General features: G+C 54.0%; 1 protein-coding gene across 2 annotated transcripts; it reads left to right on the top strand.

Annotated features, from left to right (window-relative positions):
- Positions 1–8,064: 8,064 nt before the first annotated feature.
- Positions 8,065–14,465, top strand: LOC149864267 (cilia- and flagella-associated protein 45-like). Of its 2 annotated transcripts, XM_090048370.1 has the most exons (7): positions 8,066–10,745; positions 10,931–11,113; positions 11,725–11,859; positions 12,485–12,595; positions 13,058–13,197; positions 13,505–13,729; positions 14,268–14,465. In XM_090048370.1, exons 1-7 carry the CDS (start codon positions 10,647–10,649, stop codon positions 14,341–14,343), a joined length of 969 nt encoding a protein of 322 aa, XP_089904496.1. In that variant the 5' UTR covers positions 8,066–10,646; the 3' UTR covers positions 14,344–14,465. The 2 variants fall into 2 exon arrangements, with proteins under 2 accessions (XP_089904497.1, XP_089904496.1); XM_090048371.1 differs by lacking the exon at positions 12,485–12,595 and having other exon boundaries at positions 8,065–10,745.

The following is a 14,465-nucleotide window of genomic DNA, read 5'->3' as shown; positions in this document are numbered from 1 at the left end:
TCTGAGATGGACCCTGGAGGGTGCAGGTTTGTCCACAAACAGCATTGGCCCTGCAGATCCCACCACCCTCCTTGGCCTGCCTGCCCCTCGCCCCCTACACATCGCGCTCACTCTCGAGGCTCCCATCACTCCTTGACACTTCTTCTCCCCTGCTGCTTTCTGCCTTGCCTCAGAGGTGAGGGCATCTGATGGCAGGCAAAGGGGGACATGCACAATCAAAAAGTGTTGCTGAGAATGTGGGGCTTTTCCTCCTTCCTGAATGCCTCTGCTAATGGGGAAAGGCATGGAGCTTTAGTTGCTCAGCTGAGTTGTGGGAGCAAAACTACGGCAACCTATTTCCACTGAAGCTTATGCCTGTGTAAGACTGTGATTGTGAGAGCAAATTAACTGGTTCTGGAAGGGTTTATACCCAATGGAGACTATAGAGGATGGAGATGGGCTTTTCTCTGTGGCCGCAGAGGACAGGACTAGAAGCAGTGGCCAGCAGGCAACATGGCGGTTGGCGACCAGGAGGAACTTTCTGACTCTGAGGGTGGTCAAGCAGTGAGCAGGCACCTAGAGACCCTGTGGAGCCTCCTTCCTTGGAAGTGCTCAAGAGGAGCTTAGACGGACCCTTGGCCTGGATGGTTCAGTCAGGGATGATCCTGTCTTGAGCAGGGGCTGGACTAGCTGTGACCCTGTGAGGTCCCTTTCAGCCCTCCTTTCCTATGATCCTCTCTTCTTTGCTTGCCCTTTGCCCCTTTTGGCATCGTGAATTGCTAAGACAGCATTCAATAAGGGCTAACAATGATCGATTTGGCCTCTGCAAAGACCTGCCTTCTAGGGCTGTGTGAAGCATCAGACTGCAATTTGGGTTCAGAAAAGATTCGGACTATTCAGACGCCAAATCAGCGTGTCCAAATCAAATCGCTGGCTGTTTTAGGCTTTCCAAATCGATCTGGAGCTTCCAAATCAATTCAGAAAAGATTGGGAAAAAAGATTCAGTGATTTGGACATTTGGAGGGCTGTCTGTATGGGGAAACAGAAGCTTAGAAGAGGGAGGGGGCAGAGAGTGGGGAGAGGGAGCAGGTGGGGGAAGACTGACATGTCTACATGGCCAGTGAGCAAGATCTCTCTCTGATTGCCTTTCCAATTACAGTGTCTGGGGGGAGGGACATAGAAACAGCATAAAAGCCTCTGTGTACAGGCTTGCTGTGCCTTTTGTAAGCTGGTGCTGTCTGAGGTACAACATGAGAAAGGTACTTACTGTGCACTGCCCGGATTGCTTTAAAGTCAGGAGTTGCTACTTACCTGGTCCTATGTGTTGTTAGAAAGGATTGGGTAGAATTTAGGTGAGCTGAGCTTAGCTTAGTTTATCTTAATACTATCCAATTAATTTCTTTCAATTTATATTTGCTCTCTTTTTTTCCAAACTTTGAAAACAGAAAGCTCTGTGTTTTCCCTGCCAGCAGCCCCTGTGCAGGGAGGCACAAAGAAGGAAAATCAAATATTCACAGGAGAAGAAGAGAGCCAGGTTACATATACTAGTTATCAGTTATTAATATTATTATATTTAGTTTACATAGAGACTGAAGACAACACAGAAGTCAAATGCAGATTGAGACTAACACAGAACTCAGGGTCTTAGAAGGAGATACATCATTTTAGGTACACATTAAAACACGGAAGAAGAACAAGAAGTACAGTAGTAGTCACACATTCATTAATAGAATAGCACAGAAGAAGACACCATATATAGTAATCAAAGAAGAGTCCAGTGCATGCACGCAACACAGAGGGAATAAAACACAACAGAGTTGCACTTCACATTCAAAATACTAAATAAATACATCACATCGGAGAAGAAGACAGACAGACAGCACACATTTTTACATAGTTCGTAATACTTATTATTACTGAATCAAACAATCAAAGAAGAGTTCAGTGCACGGACGCAACACCAGGGGAATAACACACACAACACAAAAGGAGTGACACACACACACACACACACACACACACACACACAGACGTTTTGCAGCCCAGGAAAAATTAATCTGAAGCGAGTTGGAAAGGCAGGTGCCAGGTCTGGCAGGGGAGGGAGTAAGGGTAGGGGGAGAGCTACAGCTGCAAGTCTCCCCCCACCCCCCAAAACATAGATGCGTTCTCTTCCCAAGCAGCCATGACATTTCGGAGGCCAGTGGAAGCAAGGAGGTGGGAGCAGTGTCTGCACCTGACATCCCTGCACCTGCACCACCTCCCCTCAGTCCAGAAATAGGCAGCAGCAGTGGAATCACTTTCTGGAGCTGGAACCAGGGGTGCTGAGCGCACAGGCTCGAGCAATTCTGGGGACCAAGGGGGAATCATAGTTTGTGCACTACACCCCTCAAATTTCCCCTAGACCCACGTCTCCTCTGGAAAGCAGCACCTCGGAGGAGGTTGAGGCTGTGGATGCAAGTGGCTCAGCTGAGGCAGCTCCTCCTTGCTGTTGTGCCTCAGCCTGTGAGGAGTGGGATAAGGCAGGATCTTCGCCCTCAACCCAGTAGCAGGCGAGTAGCATAGTGTGGGAGAATTTTGAACTGGCAGATGATCCCATCTGCCAGCACTGTCGAAGGCACATCAACCGGGCAAGGACGTCAAGCACTTTTTCACCATGGCAATGCTGCTGCATCTGAGGAGGCAGCACCCCATTGCCCTTCTTGTTGCTCAGCCTGGCACCAGTGCGAGAGTGCTGAAAGGGAAGTCCCCCACTCGCTCCAAAGCCCCCTTCCCCTCAAAGCAGAGGCAGGCCAGTCTGGACCAGTGGGGGAGAGCTGCAGACAAAGCGGGGCAAGTTGCAAAGGCAAACGAGATCACCCAGACCATTGGGGAAATGCTTGCTCTGGATAGCCAGCCCTTTTCCCTAGTTGAGCGGCCAGGGTTCAGGTGGCTCATAGCACTTCTGGCCCCACCTTACAAAGTGTGTGCACGCACCACCTTTAGCAGGACAGTGGTGCCCCCCCGGATGAGGCATGCAGGGAGTACTTGAGGGAGGAGCTGTGCAAGGCAGGGCTGCAGGTAGCCTTGCACATCACCTCTGACATCTGGAGCAGCTGGGGCGCCGATCACACCTACCTCTTCCTCACAGGGCACTGGTGCGATCAGTCAGGCCGTTGGTGGGATCTACTGCAACCCGAGGTGTTGAATGGGTCCCACACATCAAGGGAGATCATGGGCACCCTGAACTGCATGGTTCAGGGGTGGCTCAGGGGTGGCTCACTGGGCAGGCCAAGCTCACCTGCGGGTTCACGGTCACTGACAACGGGGCCAATATGGTGAAGGCTGTCTGTGATGCCAACTGTGTTGGCGTCCGCTGTGTAGCACACAGGCTGCATCTTATAATGAGGGATGCCTTGGAGGGGGACAGGACTGCCGGTGATGGCACCACGACCACTACTGCTACAAGGCAAGTGATTTTGAAATGCAGGAAGGTGGCAGGCTTCTTCCATCACAGCATCAAGGGGGGCAAGATGCTGTGGAAGAAACAGGCAGAGCTGAGCATCCCACAACACAAAATCATGCAGGATGTGGAGACTCAGTGGTACTCTACATAGCTGATGCTCCAAAGGCTGCTGGAGCAACAGAAAGCCATCCATGAGATGGCTTTGCTTGGGGAGATGGTGATGCCCTCCTCAGCCAGGTGATCCCCAGACTGAGGGAATTTGAGAACCAAATGGAGAAGTTCCAGGGAATCGATGTTCCTACCTGGGGCAGGCCGCTGTCACCAGACATGCAGGCACCGGTGAGGCGGCTGAAGGAAGGCATCAGGAGATGGATGGATTCCTTGTGGTCCTTGTGGTCCAGTACGGTTGACATGATGGCGGGCATTTGTGAGCCGAGGGTGAAGGGGAGCAGTGCGCTAACAGCACCAAAACCCTCGATCAGTGGATGCAGGTGCTGGTCAACAAAATCAGGGAGGCTGAAGTGCAGAGGTGCGGGGATGTGGAAGAGAGGGATCCACTTTCCTGTGCCAGCACTCCCAGCACCTGTCCTGTCCACCGACCAGTGTGCCAATCGAGAGGGTGTTCAGCATCGCTAGGGATGTTGTGACACCCTACCACACCTGCTCGGATCCTGCTTTGGTGGAGCAGCTGGTGTTCCTAAAGGTGAGCCTGCTGCTGCTGAGATTCCCCAAGCTCTGTCTGCAGACAGACTGAGTGCCACCCTCCTCACTCCATCTGCACCCATTTCCTTTTTTGAATTTTTTAAAAGCTAAGTAATGCCCCGCTCTCAGCTGGAGGGGCACTAACTGCATCACCAGCCAGCAGGAGAAGAACATGTACCTGCTGAGCTCATTTCCCTGCCGTGACAAACTTGGAGGTATGGGATTGGGGCTATGGGGAAGGAGGCCCCAGGTCCTGGGCATAACCACTAAAACTGCACCCTGCCAGGGTAGGGAGGCCTGGTGGGACTGCTGGCAGCGCAGCAGCCCTGTAAATGCCAGGACCAATGATCCCCTGGTGAAAGGCGGGTGGGAGGCACCCTAACCTCCAGCTAGCACACGCACGCACACAGTCTTGGCTGGGGAACGCCCAGACCTGTCACGTCTTTGACAGGCCTGACGTTTGCTGGCTACAGTGCAGTTGTAAAGCTCCTGGTAAGCTCGGCTTAGCTGCTTGGCATGCCGGCTTTTGTGCTGAGAAACCCTTTGTCAGGCTGAGGAAGTTCCTGCAGTTGGTCCTGGATGGAAGGAATAGGAAAGAAGCCAGAAGCTTCTGTACCTAGGAGGCTGATGAAGTGAAGTTCATAGGTCCGGCTGTGAAAAGTGGTTTGCATTGTAATTTGTTCCCGCTCAGGATCAGGCCTGAGAGACTGGAGGCAGAGTGTTTTTTTGGTGAGGAATGTGCCCCCACAGGTAGTTGGGTACTGCCGTCTTTGATAGATTCCGGAGTGCAGTTTGTGGCAGGTTTTGTGTTTTGAGCTGTAGGAAGCTGGCTTCAGTTCTGCTGATGAGGTTAGGTGCTTGTTTGGATGTAGAAACCCTTTTCAGAGCCATCACACACCATGAGTAACATCATATATCCAACACAACACAACATCTTTACTTCTTTCCGTCAATTCCTTTATAAAAAGAAAGGCTCTGTGGCAGTTCCGTCTGGGTAGCTTCGATGCTGCTGCTGATGCTAGTGCTGTGGAGCCAGCTAATCTATTTTACCTGTTGTCATGTAAAGTGGTGGAACGGACCTCAGGCTGTAGGGCAGGAAGAACCCTCGCTGGGGCACACTGCCACGTTGTGCAGAGGCCCCAGCGCCAGCAAGGGCACACCTGAACACAAGTGTACACACACACACACACACACACACACACACACATAGAGTTGCACAGTGAGAGCACACCTTAACAAACATGCTAGAGAAGAAGCAGCTCCTACTTGAGAGGAAAGAAGGGCTGAGTTTGGCTACCTGAGATGCTGCTGGTGCTACTGCTAGTGCTCAGTCAGTCACTAAGTTATTTTACCTGTTGTCATGTAAAGTGGTGGACAGGACCTGAGGCTGTAGGGAAGGAGGAGGCCTCACTGGGGGACACTACCAGGTAGGGTGCACCTCAACCCACACAATCCCCCACCCATGTCACAAGTTTTGCCTGTTAGCAGCCAGAGGTGCAGGGCCCCAGAAGCCAGACTCCTCCTGCGCCTATCTCTTTGACATCTGGCAGGCTTCATGGCCTGGCAGAGCCTAGAAGCCAGGCCTGCAGTAGAGTTCACTCCCCTGTGCCCCAAGACAAACACAGTTGCACAAGCACCCATGTCACGAGTTTTGCCTGTCAGCAGCTTGAGGTGTAGTTTATCCCAACTCCCTGCACCTATTACCTTGAAACTTGGCAGGCTTTGTGGCCTCAGCAGGGGCTACTACCCCTGCCGTGTTCACCCCACTATGCCTTAACACACACAGGGTCATATGTGTCATGGCTTTTGCCTGTCAGCAGCTTGAGATGCAGCTTCCCCTAAACCTCTCCACCTAGCTCCTTGAAGGTTGGCAGGCTTTGTGGCCTCAGCAGGGGCTACCATCCCTGCAGTTTTCACCCCCCAATGTCATAACACATACACGTGACGTGAGTTTTACTTTCCAGAATTTGGGGTCTACTTTCCCCTAAACCCCTGCATCTATCTCCTTGAAACTTGGCTGGCCTCATAATCTTAACAGAAGCTACCTCCCTTCAAGTTTCCTCCAAATCAGACCAAAAACGATGAAGTTATAGATATTTCATTGATTCCCCATTATACCCTATGCTCGAATCTCTGAATGGAAGCGGAAAACCAATTCAGAGCTCTGAATCAAATCACTGGCATCCAAATCTGACGTCAAGCTGAAGCTGACATCTGTGGAACTAGAGTGGTTTCTACCAGCTACCGCCTGGCTGATGGAGTTGAATTGACTTGTATCAGCAAAGATCTACTCTACAGTTGAAGTGCAAGTGGGGAACATAAATTACCTTTCCCATTATTGCAGTTAACTAAGGAAATATGAGCAAAACCACGGCAGCTCCTGATTCCTTTGCTGGAAGTCTTTGACATAAGAGAGACTTTTGACTTATAGTTTGAATGAAAAAACTCAATGGGAGTGAAAGAGGCACCAGAGATGAGCAGCTGCAAGGTGACTAAAAGGAGTCTCCCCAGCCAGAGACAGCGCAGGCCTTCGCACCTGGGTCTGAAATGCTTCTGTGTCATGGTTAGAGCCTTAGCAAATTTCTCCCATCCGCCTCAATACCCGCAAGCAGGGAAGTTTTAGCAATGGCAAAGTCCCTGTTCTACAGTGGAGCAGGAAAAAGAGGCTTACTTGGAAATGTACTGGTAATAATTGGAATTTGCTCAAAACCCCCCCCAAAACAACAAAAATCTTCTCCTGCCTCCACACCAGAATGTTGTAGAAATGGTTTTGGTTATTGAAGGAACATGCAAGTTTTGTGAATTAATGCTTAAAACTAGATTTGGAATAAATTTAAGTTGTGAAACCAGGAAACACTGGGATTTGTCTTATGAAAAGCTGAAGGGGAAAAGAAGGTGGGGGGAGATGAATTATTACATTGAGATGAAGAAACAGAAAAAGTTAACCACAAAGCAAACAAGGACCCCTCAGAGACTGAAAGGAAGAGAAGAAAAGAGCACAAGACTCCACAACAGAGTCATCAGCATTCCCGGAACTTACAGCTGCACCTCCAGAAGTGTAATACATCTCATCCAGTGCACCAAATGCAATGATGGCGAATAGGTAGGAGAGACCAAACAACAACTGCGCACCAGAACGGACGCACACTGGAAATCTATCAAAGACAGGAATGCGCAACCACCCGTGCGGGCACATTTCTCTCAAGAAAACCACTCTCTCTCCAATCTCTCAGTTCTGATCCTCAAAGGAAAATTACAAAACACTTCCCAGAGACGAGCCTATGAAGTCCACTTCATCACCCTGCCGCATACTCAAAATCATGGACTAAGTATAGACCTTGGATTTTTGACACATTATAACCTCCCTGACATCCAACTCCCCAGGTACTTCTCCACTATTTGCCCTCCTTCTGTCCCCGCAACCCAGCCCGTCTCGGGTTGGTGAACCCAAAAGCTTGCTTAACATTTTTTTCCAACTACTTAAGTTGATCTAAAAAAGATATCAGATTCACCCAAAGAACCTTGTCTGCCCAAGGCCCTGGGGACATGGATGTGCATTGACAGAGTCCTGCTGGTGGAAGATAAGTATCTGTCTCTAGGTGTCTTTTAGGGGGCTGAATGTCTCTTTAAAGTTCAAGCTCTTATTTGTGAAGATTCATCACTAAATAGTGTTAAAGACCCCTTTCACAATCATCCCCACCTAGATCAGGGGGTCTCAGCACTGCCCCTCCAGAAGCTGCCCCCAAGTGTGTCACCTCTCTGCTCTTTCCACTCTCAACAGGAGGAAATGCAGGTGGCTGCACACTGCGATGTGCAAGAGCCTGGTACTGCACTGCTCATGGCACGGGATTTTGTTACTCCTGGCAGCGGGCAGAGATGAAACTGTTTGACCTGGAGGTCTAACAGAGGACATTAAACTCTCAGACGTGCACGAGTTGCCAACAGCACGTTTCCACACCACTCGGGTATTTTAAGAGGCACCTTCTGCCCAGCTAACTTGCGTCAAGCTGGATGAATAAAAGGAGATACCTCCTTCATGTATCAAGAAAGAGCTCATGCACATGCACATGCACATGCACACAGCTGCTTCTGAGGCTGTTTCATGCATCTGAACTGCCTGACAACTGTCGTGTACCAAGTGCATGAGCCAGGCAGGAGCCCGGTTCACCAGGTGTAGCCCAGCATAGCTGTTTTGATGAGCCCGGGAATGAACTTCCAAACAGGTTCAGTGTGAGAGTCACAGGGTGCGATTTGGTGATGGGGAGGAGAGAAGCCCTGTGAGGACATAGCCCATGCAGTGGGTTCCAGCACACGGCTGCAATGCACTGCCTGTTCGCACCCCAGGCCAGGCCACGTGGTGTCTGGCCAGCAGACCGCAAGTCAGGATCTGGGATGCACAAGGATGCTAGTTAGGCAAAGAGGAGTATTTGGTTAGTCCACTTCCATACCACAGCAGCTGGAAATACAAGTTCCCGGCTGGGATAGAGCATCTGTGTCTGTGGGCACAATCTACCAGTAAGCAAAGGGGATCACGTTGGACTGCAGTCTGACAATGGGCAGCGTTCCTGCTGACACACTGCAGGGCAGCACATTTGCTCTGTGGTTGGGATGAATGTCCCATAGTCGGCATTTTATTCCTTGAGGGAAACCAGCAGGAGCTGCAATGGCTTTTACACCACAGCCCTTCAAGGGGAAACATGATGCCTTCCCCTCTCCTTGGCAGAGTCTCTCAAGACACCTTTTCAACCCTGAAGAAAGGCAGGACTTGTTTGAGGTCACTGGGAGGAGTCTGCTCTGGGCTATCTGCTCAACAGGTATTTCTGTCTGATGCACTGCGGGTTGTCTCATGCTGTCATGCCACCATGTACACTTTGGTTCTCTGTTACAAAATCCCCTTTTGCCCTTTCCCGTGGCATGATACAAAGTTGCTTGAACCACAATCTCCGCCTGCCACTTTGCCTCAGTTTCCCCTCCAACTCGTTTCTTTTTACACCGGTAATTCATAGATTTCATAGACATTAGGCCTGGAAGGGACCTCGGAAGATCATCGAGTCCAGCCCCCCCGCCCAAAGGGCAGGAAGAATTCTCAACCAAAGGACCGAAGTACCCAGCGGTGCCCTTCAGGGATGCTGCCGAGGGGAACCCATGCACCTTGTCAGGCATGCAGGCACGATTTGCACAAGAAATCCAGTCATTATGGGGATGCGGTCAGGAAGACTAACCGCACTTTGTCACGCATCCATAGATTCATCACGAACAGGTGCAAGGAAGTGGTCCTCCCCCTTTTTGCGACATTGGTCAGGCCGCAGTTGGAGTACTGCGTCCACTTCTGGGCGCCACACTTTAGGAGAGATGCGGACAACATGGAGAGGGTCCAGAGGAGGGCCACCCGCATGATTAGGGGACAGCAGGGCAGGTCCTACACGGAGAAGCTCAGGGACCTGAACCTGTTCAGCCTCCACAAAAGAAGGCTGAGAGGGGATCTGGTGGCCGCCTATAAACTTGCCAAGGGAGACCAGCAGGCAATGGGAGAGTCCCTGTTCCCCCGAGCCCTACCAGGGGTAACAAGGAACGATGGCCATAAGTTGACTGAGAATAGGTTCAGGCTAGACATCGGGAGGCGCTCCTTCACTGTCAGGGCGGCTAGGAGCTGGAACCAACTTCTAAGGCAAGTGGTGCTGGCTCCTACCCTGGGGGTCTTCAATAGGTTAGACAGCCACCTAGGTGGGGTCATTTGACCCCAGCATCTTTTCCTGCCCATAACAGGGGGTCGGACTAGATGATCTGCTTCCGACCCTACCAGCTATGAAACTATGAAACTGTAAGAGCAGGGTGATCTTAGTGCGTGTTGCTACGCCACTAAGCACGAGGCAACCCTCAGCTCAGGATTGTGCTCAGAAACCTCAGAGCTGGATGCAGCAGTGGGCAGGAGGCCGTGAAGCCGACAACAGACTGGCGGACAGGGCTGCCGTGGCCTCTGTTGCTGCAGGGCTCAGGCCTCTGCCTGGGGGCTGCTGAGTGCATTTTCAGGACCTCCTTGGCCGTAACGGCTTGGGACAAAATCAGATGCTGCTTGGACACTGCAGGCCCCAGGAGAGGCCGAGTGTGGGGGCAGGACCGGGCCCAGGGCCCCTCTCCAACTGCCACGTACAGCACCGGACACAGCTTTGTCATGTCATGCCTGTGTCATTCCATCGCTACGGAGACCGGGGGGCGGGGTATAAATACCAGCGCTGGCTTCCACCTGGTCAGTCTCGGCTCAACCTAGAGACTCAGCGGTGTAGATCATAGCGTTGGCAGTTATTCAGTTAGTAGTGAGGAGATAGGATAGGATAGCTTTTAGCGTAGTATAGATATTAGTTGGATAGAAGTAGTTTAGATAGTCCATAGATATAGATACCTTCAAAATAACATAGATAGGATTACATAGATAGAATAGGAAATAGTGTAGATAGAGAAGGCCCAGAGATACCTCGTGGGGCACCTGGGCCTCGGGCCCTTGGTTCAGCCTTGCGGATTAAGGATGACTTCGCGAGGATCCAGTAGCCCGGCTAAGCTGCCTTTGTTGTCCTCAGCGCCCAGACTCCAGCAGGCAAAAGGCCGCTCAGACTCCACGCTCGTGGTAGGTGATGGGCTGTGAAAAGCCAGAGTCCTCCCGCGGAGCCTGGGCAGGGGACAGCTTCTCCCAGGACCAGGGTGGCTGCTGCCCATTGCCAGGCCAAGGGCTGGGGGTGGCAGCCTGGCACCTGGGCGCTGGGGAAGGGGTGTCAGGGAGGCTTCTGCTGAGCAGCTCTTCTCCTCCTCCAGCTCCCCCAGCTGCACGAAGCAGGAGGACGTCAGGGGCAGCTGCTCCTACAACCTCCTCCCGGCCAGTCAAAGGCCAACTGGAGAGGAGCTCGGCTGTCGGCCCCAGTCCAGGACCTGCCGCTGCGCTGTCCCCACGTCAGGGACAAAGTGGGAACTGGCCCAGGGCCAAAGGACAGCAGGCAGGTGAGTGGCTAGCAGAGCCATGCCCTGTGCCTGCTTCTGGCCCCTAGCTACTCCTCCGCATGCTCGGTCCCAGCAGCACACTCAGGGCTGGTCCCCAGCGCTTGTTCTGTGCTCCAAGCTGAGTGCACAGGGGCTGCTCCAGGGCTGTGCTGAGATTTGGGCACTGAAGCCTTCCGCCTGCCTCAGGGCGAACGGGGCTTTTTGCACCTGTCAGCAAGTCGGGTGCCTGTAGGCTGGTCCGGCAGGGTCCTGCCTGCAGAGCTGAGGCATTCACTGAGTGCAAGGTCAGCTGGAGAAAGCAAGGCCAGTACTGGCACGTTTGCTGGAATTGAACACAGTCAGCTGCACGGTGGCGAAATGACCATGTGGGCAGCAGAGCCCTATACATGTGTGGCATGTGAGCCCTGTGCAAGGCTGTTTTCCCAAGCATGACCCATGCAAATGATACCTGTCAGAGGAGCAGGATTCAGGCGCCTGGCTTGGAGCAGAGCTGCCTCCTGCAGCCGCCCCGGGCAGGCCCACCCCAAAGTAGCTAGCAGCCTGCTTCTCTCATGCTGGCCAGTGTGGCCCAGCACAAGGAGGCCTCAGAGAAACTGCTTCTGCACCGCCAGGACATCCAGAGCAACCAGGAGAGGGAGGCGCTGGAGAAAATGAAGAAGGAGAGGCTGCTATTAAACAAGGTGCAGGTCCTGGTGGCGCAGGAGATACGGGACCGCCTGCAGCAGCTTCACCAGGAGCAGCTGAGGGTATGGATGGCACTGGCAAGGGTGGCGGGGGTTCATCCTGACCATGCCCATCAGTACGGGTGTGGGCTCACCCCACATGACACAGGGAGCTGCACTGTCCCAGTTGCCCGAGTGCAGGATCAGAGCCCCAGCACATCCTGGACAATCAGAACCAGAAAATGGCATGGGTGCAGGGGCAGAGGCCTGCAGAGCATGAGTGGTGGCCGGAATGACTGGCTCTGGTCTCAGCATTGCCTGGCCTAAAGGAGAGCACTAAAGACCCCCGTGCGCTGATGGTACAGCACATGTGTGGAAGCTGAACACAAAGTTGCACGCAGGAGCACTGCACGTGTGTGTGTCACCACGTGCGAATGCTCTGTGTGCACAACACTGTGTGAGTACTGCACACGCATGTTAATACTGCATGTGGCTGTGTGGGGCTGCTAGGCACATGTGTGCACCTGGCACTGCCTGTGTGAGAATGCTGCACAGACATCAGGGCCTCAGCGCGCCCACGCGCGCACACACACACACACACACACACACACACACACACACACACGTATGATATTATGACTGCTGTGCCCGTGTGTGCCGATGTGCAGAGGGGTCAGTGGCTCATGGAGCTGGGGCTGTGCTGTGGCAGGTGCAGGAAGCAGAGTTCAAGGCGCAGAAAAAGGTCCTCCACGAGAAGGAACTGGAGATGACCGGCCTGACAACCCTGCAGCAGAGGGCCAGGGACCTCCCAGCTAAGAAGGTAACGCAGGCGGCTGCCTCTGCCCTCGCTCCCTCCCAGCCTCTCTGGCAGGCTGAGAACCAGCACAGCAGGAGGGCCTCACCCACACGCACCCGGGGGAGGAGTGGGGGATGCTTCCCCCTGTGACTGCAGCAGGGCAGACTGAGCCCACCCCGGCTGCAGCCCCTGGCTGAGCAGCATGCGGGTGGGCGTGCGGCAGCCTGGGCTCGGGAGAAAAGACAGCTCTGCGAGGCAGCAGACAAAGCTGTGCACCTTGCCTGGCTCCTTCCAGCATTGCCGTGGCAGCCAGCATCTCACGTGGATCAGATGGGGAAGAGGGCCCTGTTGGCTCTATAGAGCCCGCAGAGGAGCCAGGCAAAGGCAGCCCGAAGGTCGAGGCCGGCTCCCCAGGCCAGCAGGGGCAGCGTCTCTGCCTGGCTCCTTGCTGCCTGGGCATTGCAGTCAGGGCTTCTCTCCCGGCAGGACGTGCTCCGGGCCAAGCAGCACCAGGAGCCCAGGGAAAGGGAGAAGCAGCAGAGCGTCCTGGAGCAGATGGCCTGCAAGGACCACCAGCAGGTCAAACAGATCAAGCGGCAGTGCAGCTACTTCGAGCAGGTCGTCAGGTAGGCCAAAGAGCGGCCCAGCCCTGCAGCAACAGTGGGGTCACAGGTGCAGGAGCGTGTGCCTGCGGGGGCACTGGGCTGGGCTGCGTCAGGCCTGCCCTGTGCAGCTCTCGCCGAGCCTGGCGGGCACGAGCTGCGGTGGAGACAACCCAGCTCAGGCCGATGCAGGGCCCCTGTCTGCGGGAGGGGGACACAGCAGCCCCTGGCAGGAAGGTCATGGCCCTGCCAGTCTGCGGGGGGGAGGACAGGTACTGCCCATGCACGGGGCTGGGCTGGCCCCTGTCACGGGCGCTGGTGTCTCCCTCAGGAAGCAGCAGGAGCAGGCACTGAAGATGAGAAGGCAGCGGGAGGAAAGGGTAACCAAGCCCGTCCAGTATGGCAAAGCAGTGCGGCGCCTGATGCTGGAGCGCCAGGATCAGCTGGTGCACAAATGGGCCATCTGCCTTGAGGCTGGGAAGTACCAGCAACAAGAGTTGCAGAAACCCACAGACTGCAATGCCCAGCTGAAGAGAACCAGGATGGAGGAGCGCCGGTGAGGGTGGGACCACGCAGGGGTGGACCGTGGGTGGTGGTCTCAGGGTGATGCCCACCAGCATCCAGCACAACTCATGCCGTCTCTTTCTTCCCTCCCCCTTCACCACAGCCTGGGGCAGGCTGGGCCCCTGAGACTTGCCGGGTGGTGCAGGAGGCGGGCTGGGCCCCTGAGACTTGCCCGCTGAGGGCAGGGCAGCTGGAGCAGGGCGGGCGATGGCAGTGGCTGGAGGCAGGTCACTCTGCTGTGTGCTGCCCGGAGCCCGCCTTCCTGCCGCCTGCTTTGGGCTTCCCTTCTGCCCTACGTCCTCCCATATTCCCGGGGGGCTGGGTCTCCCCATGGGAGCGGAGCCTTCACAGAGTCCCTCCAGCTGCATCAGCCCTGCTCCCTGCAGGCTGAGGTGCCAGAAGGGTTGCTGGGCCCCTCAGCACTGGCTCCAGGACTGGCACAACTGGAGGCCCCATGGCAGGTGGCCCCATAGCAAGTCCTGCTCCGTGGTGGTGGTGTGGGATATAACACCTATTTTTCCTGTTTCCAGAGCCACTGTCCTGCCTGAAAAATACTGCAGAGCTGTGGAGCACAAGCGCTGGATGAAACCTGACCCCAAGGACTGAGAGTCTCTGTGTACTGCCCAGCCTAAGTGAAGTCATTTGAGGCCTCTCCCTGGCCTAGCCTTATTTCCAAGATGTATTTTATAGTGTTAGAAAGAGTGTAAATAAAACTGTTCATGCACTTG

Source organism: Crocodylus siamensis, chromosome 5 (genome assembly GCF_052110815.1).
Source record: "Crocodylus siamensis isolate JL-2025a chromosome 5, ASM5211081v1, whole genome shotgun sequence".
Lineage (NCBI taxonomy): Eukaryota > Metazoa > Chordata > Crocodylia > Crocodylidae > Crocodylus > Crocodylus siamensis.
Note: the sequence above shows the minus strand (reverse complement) of the source record. Positions and strands in the feature narration are given on the sequence as shown.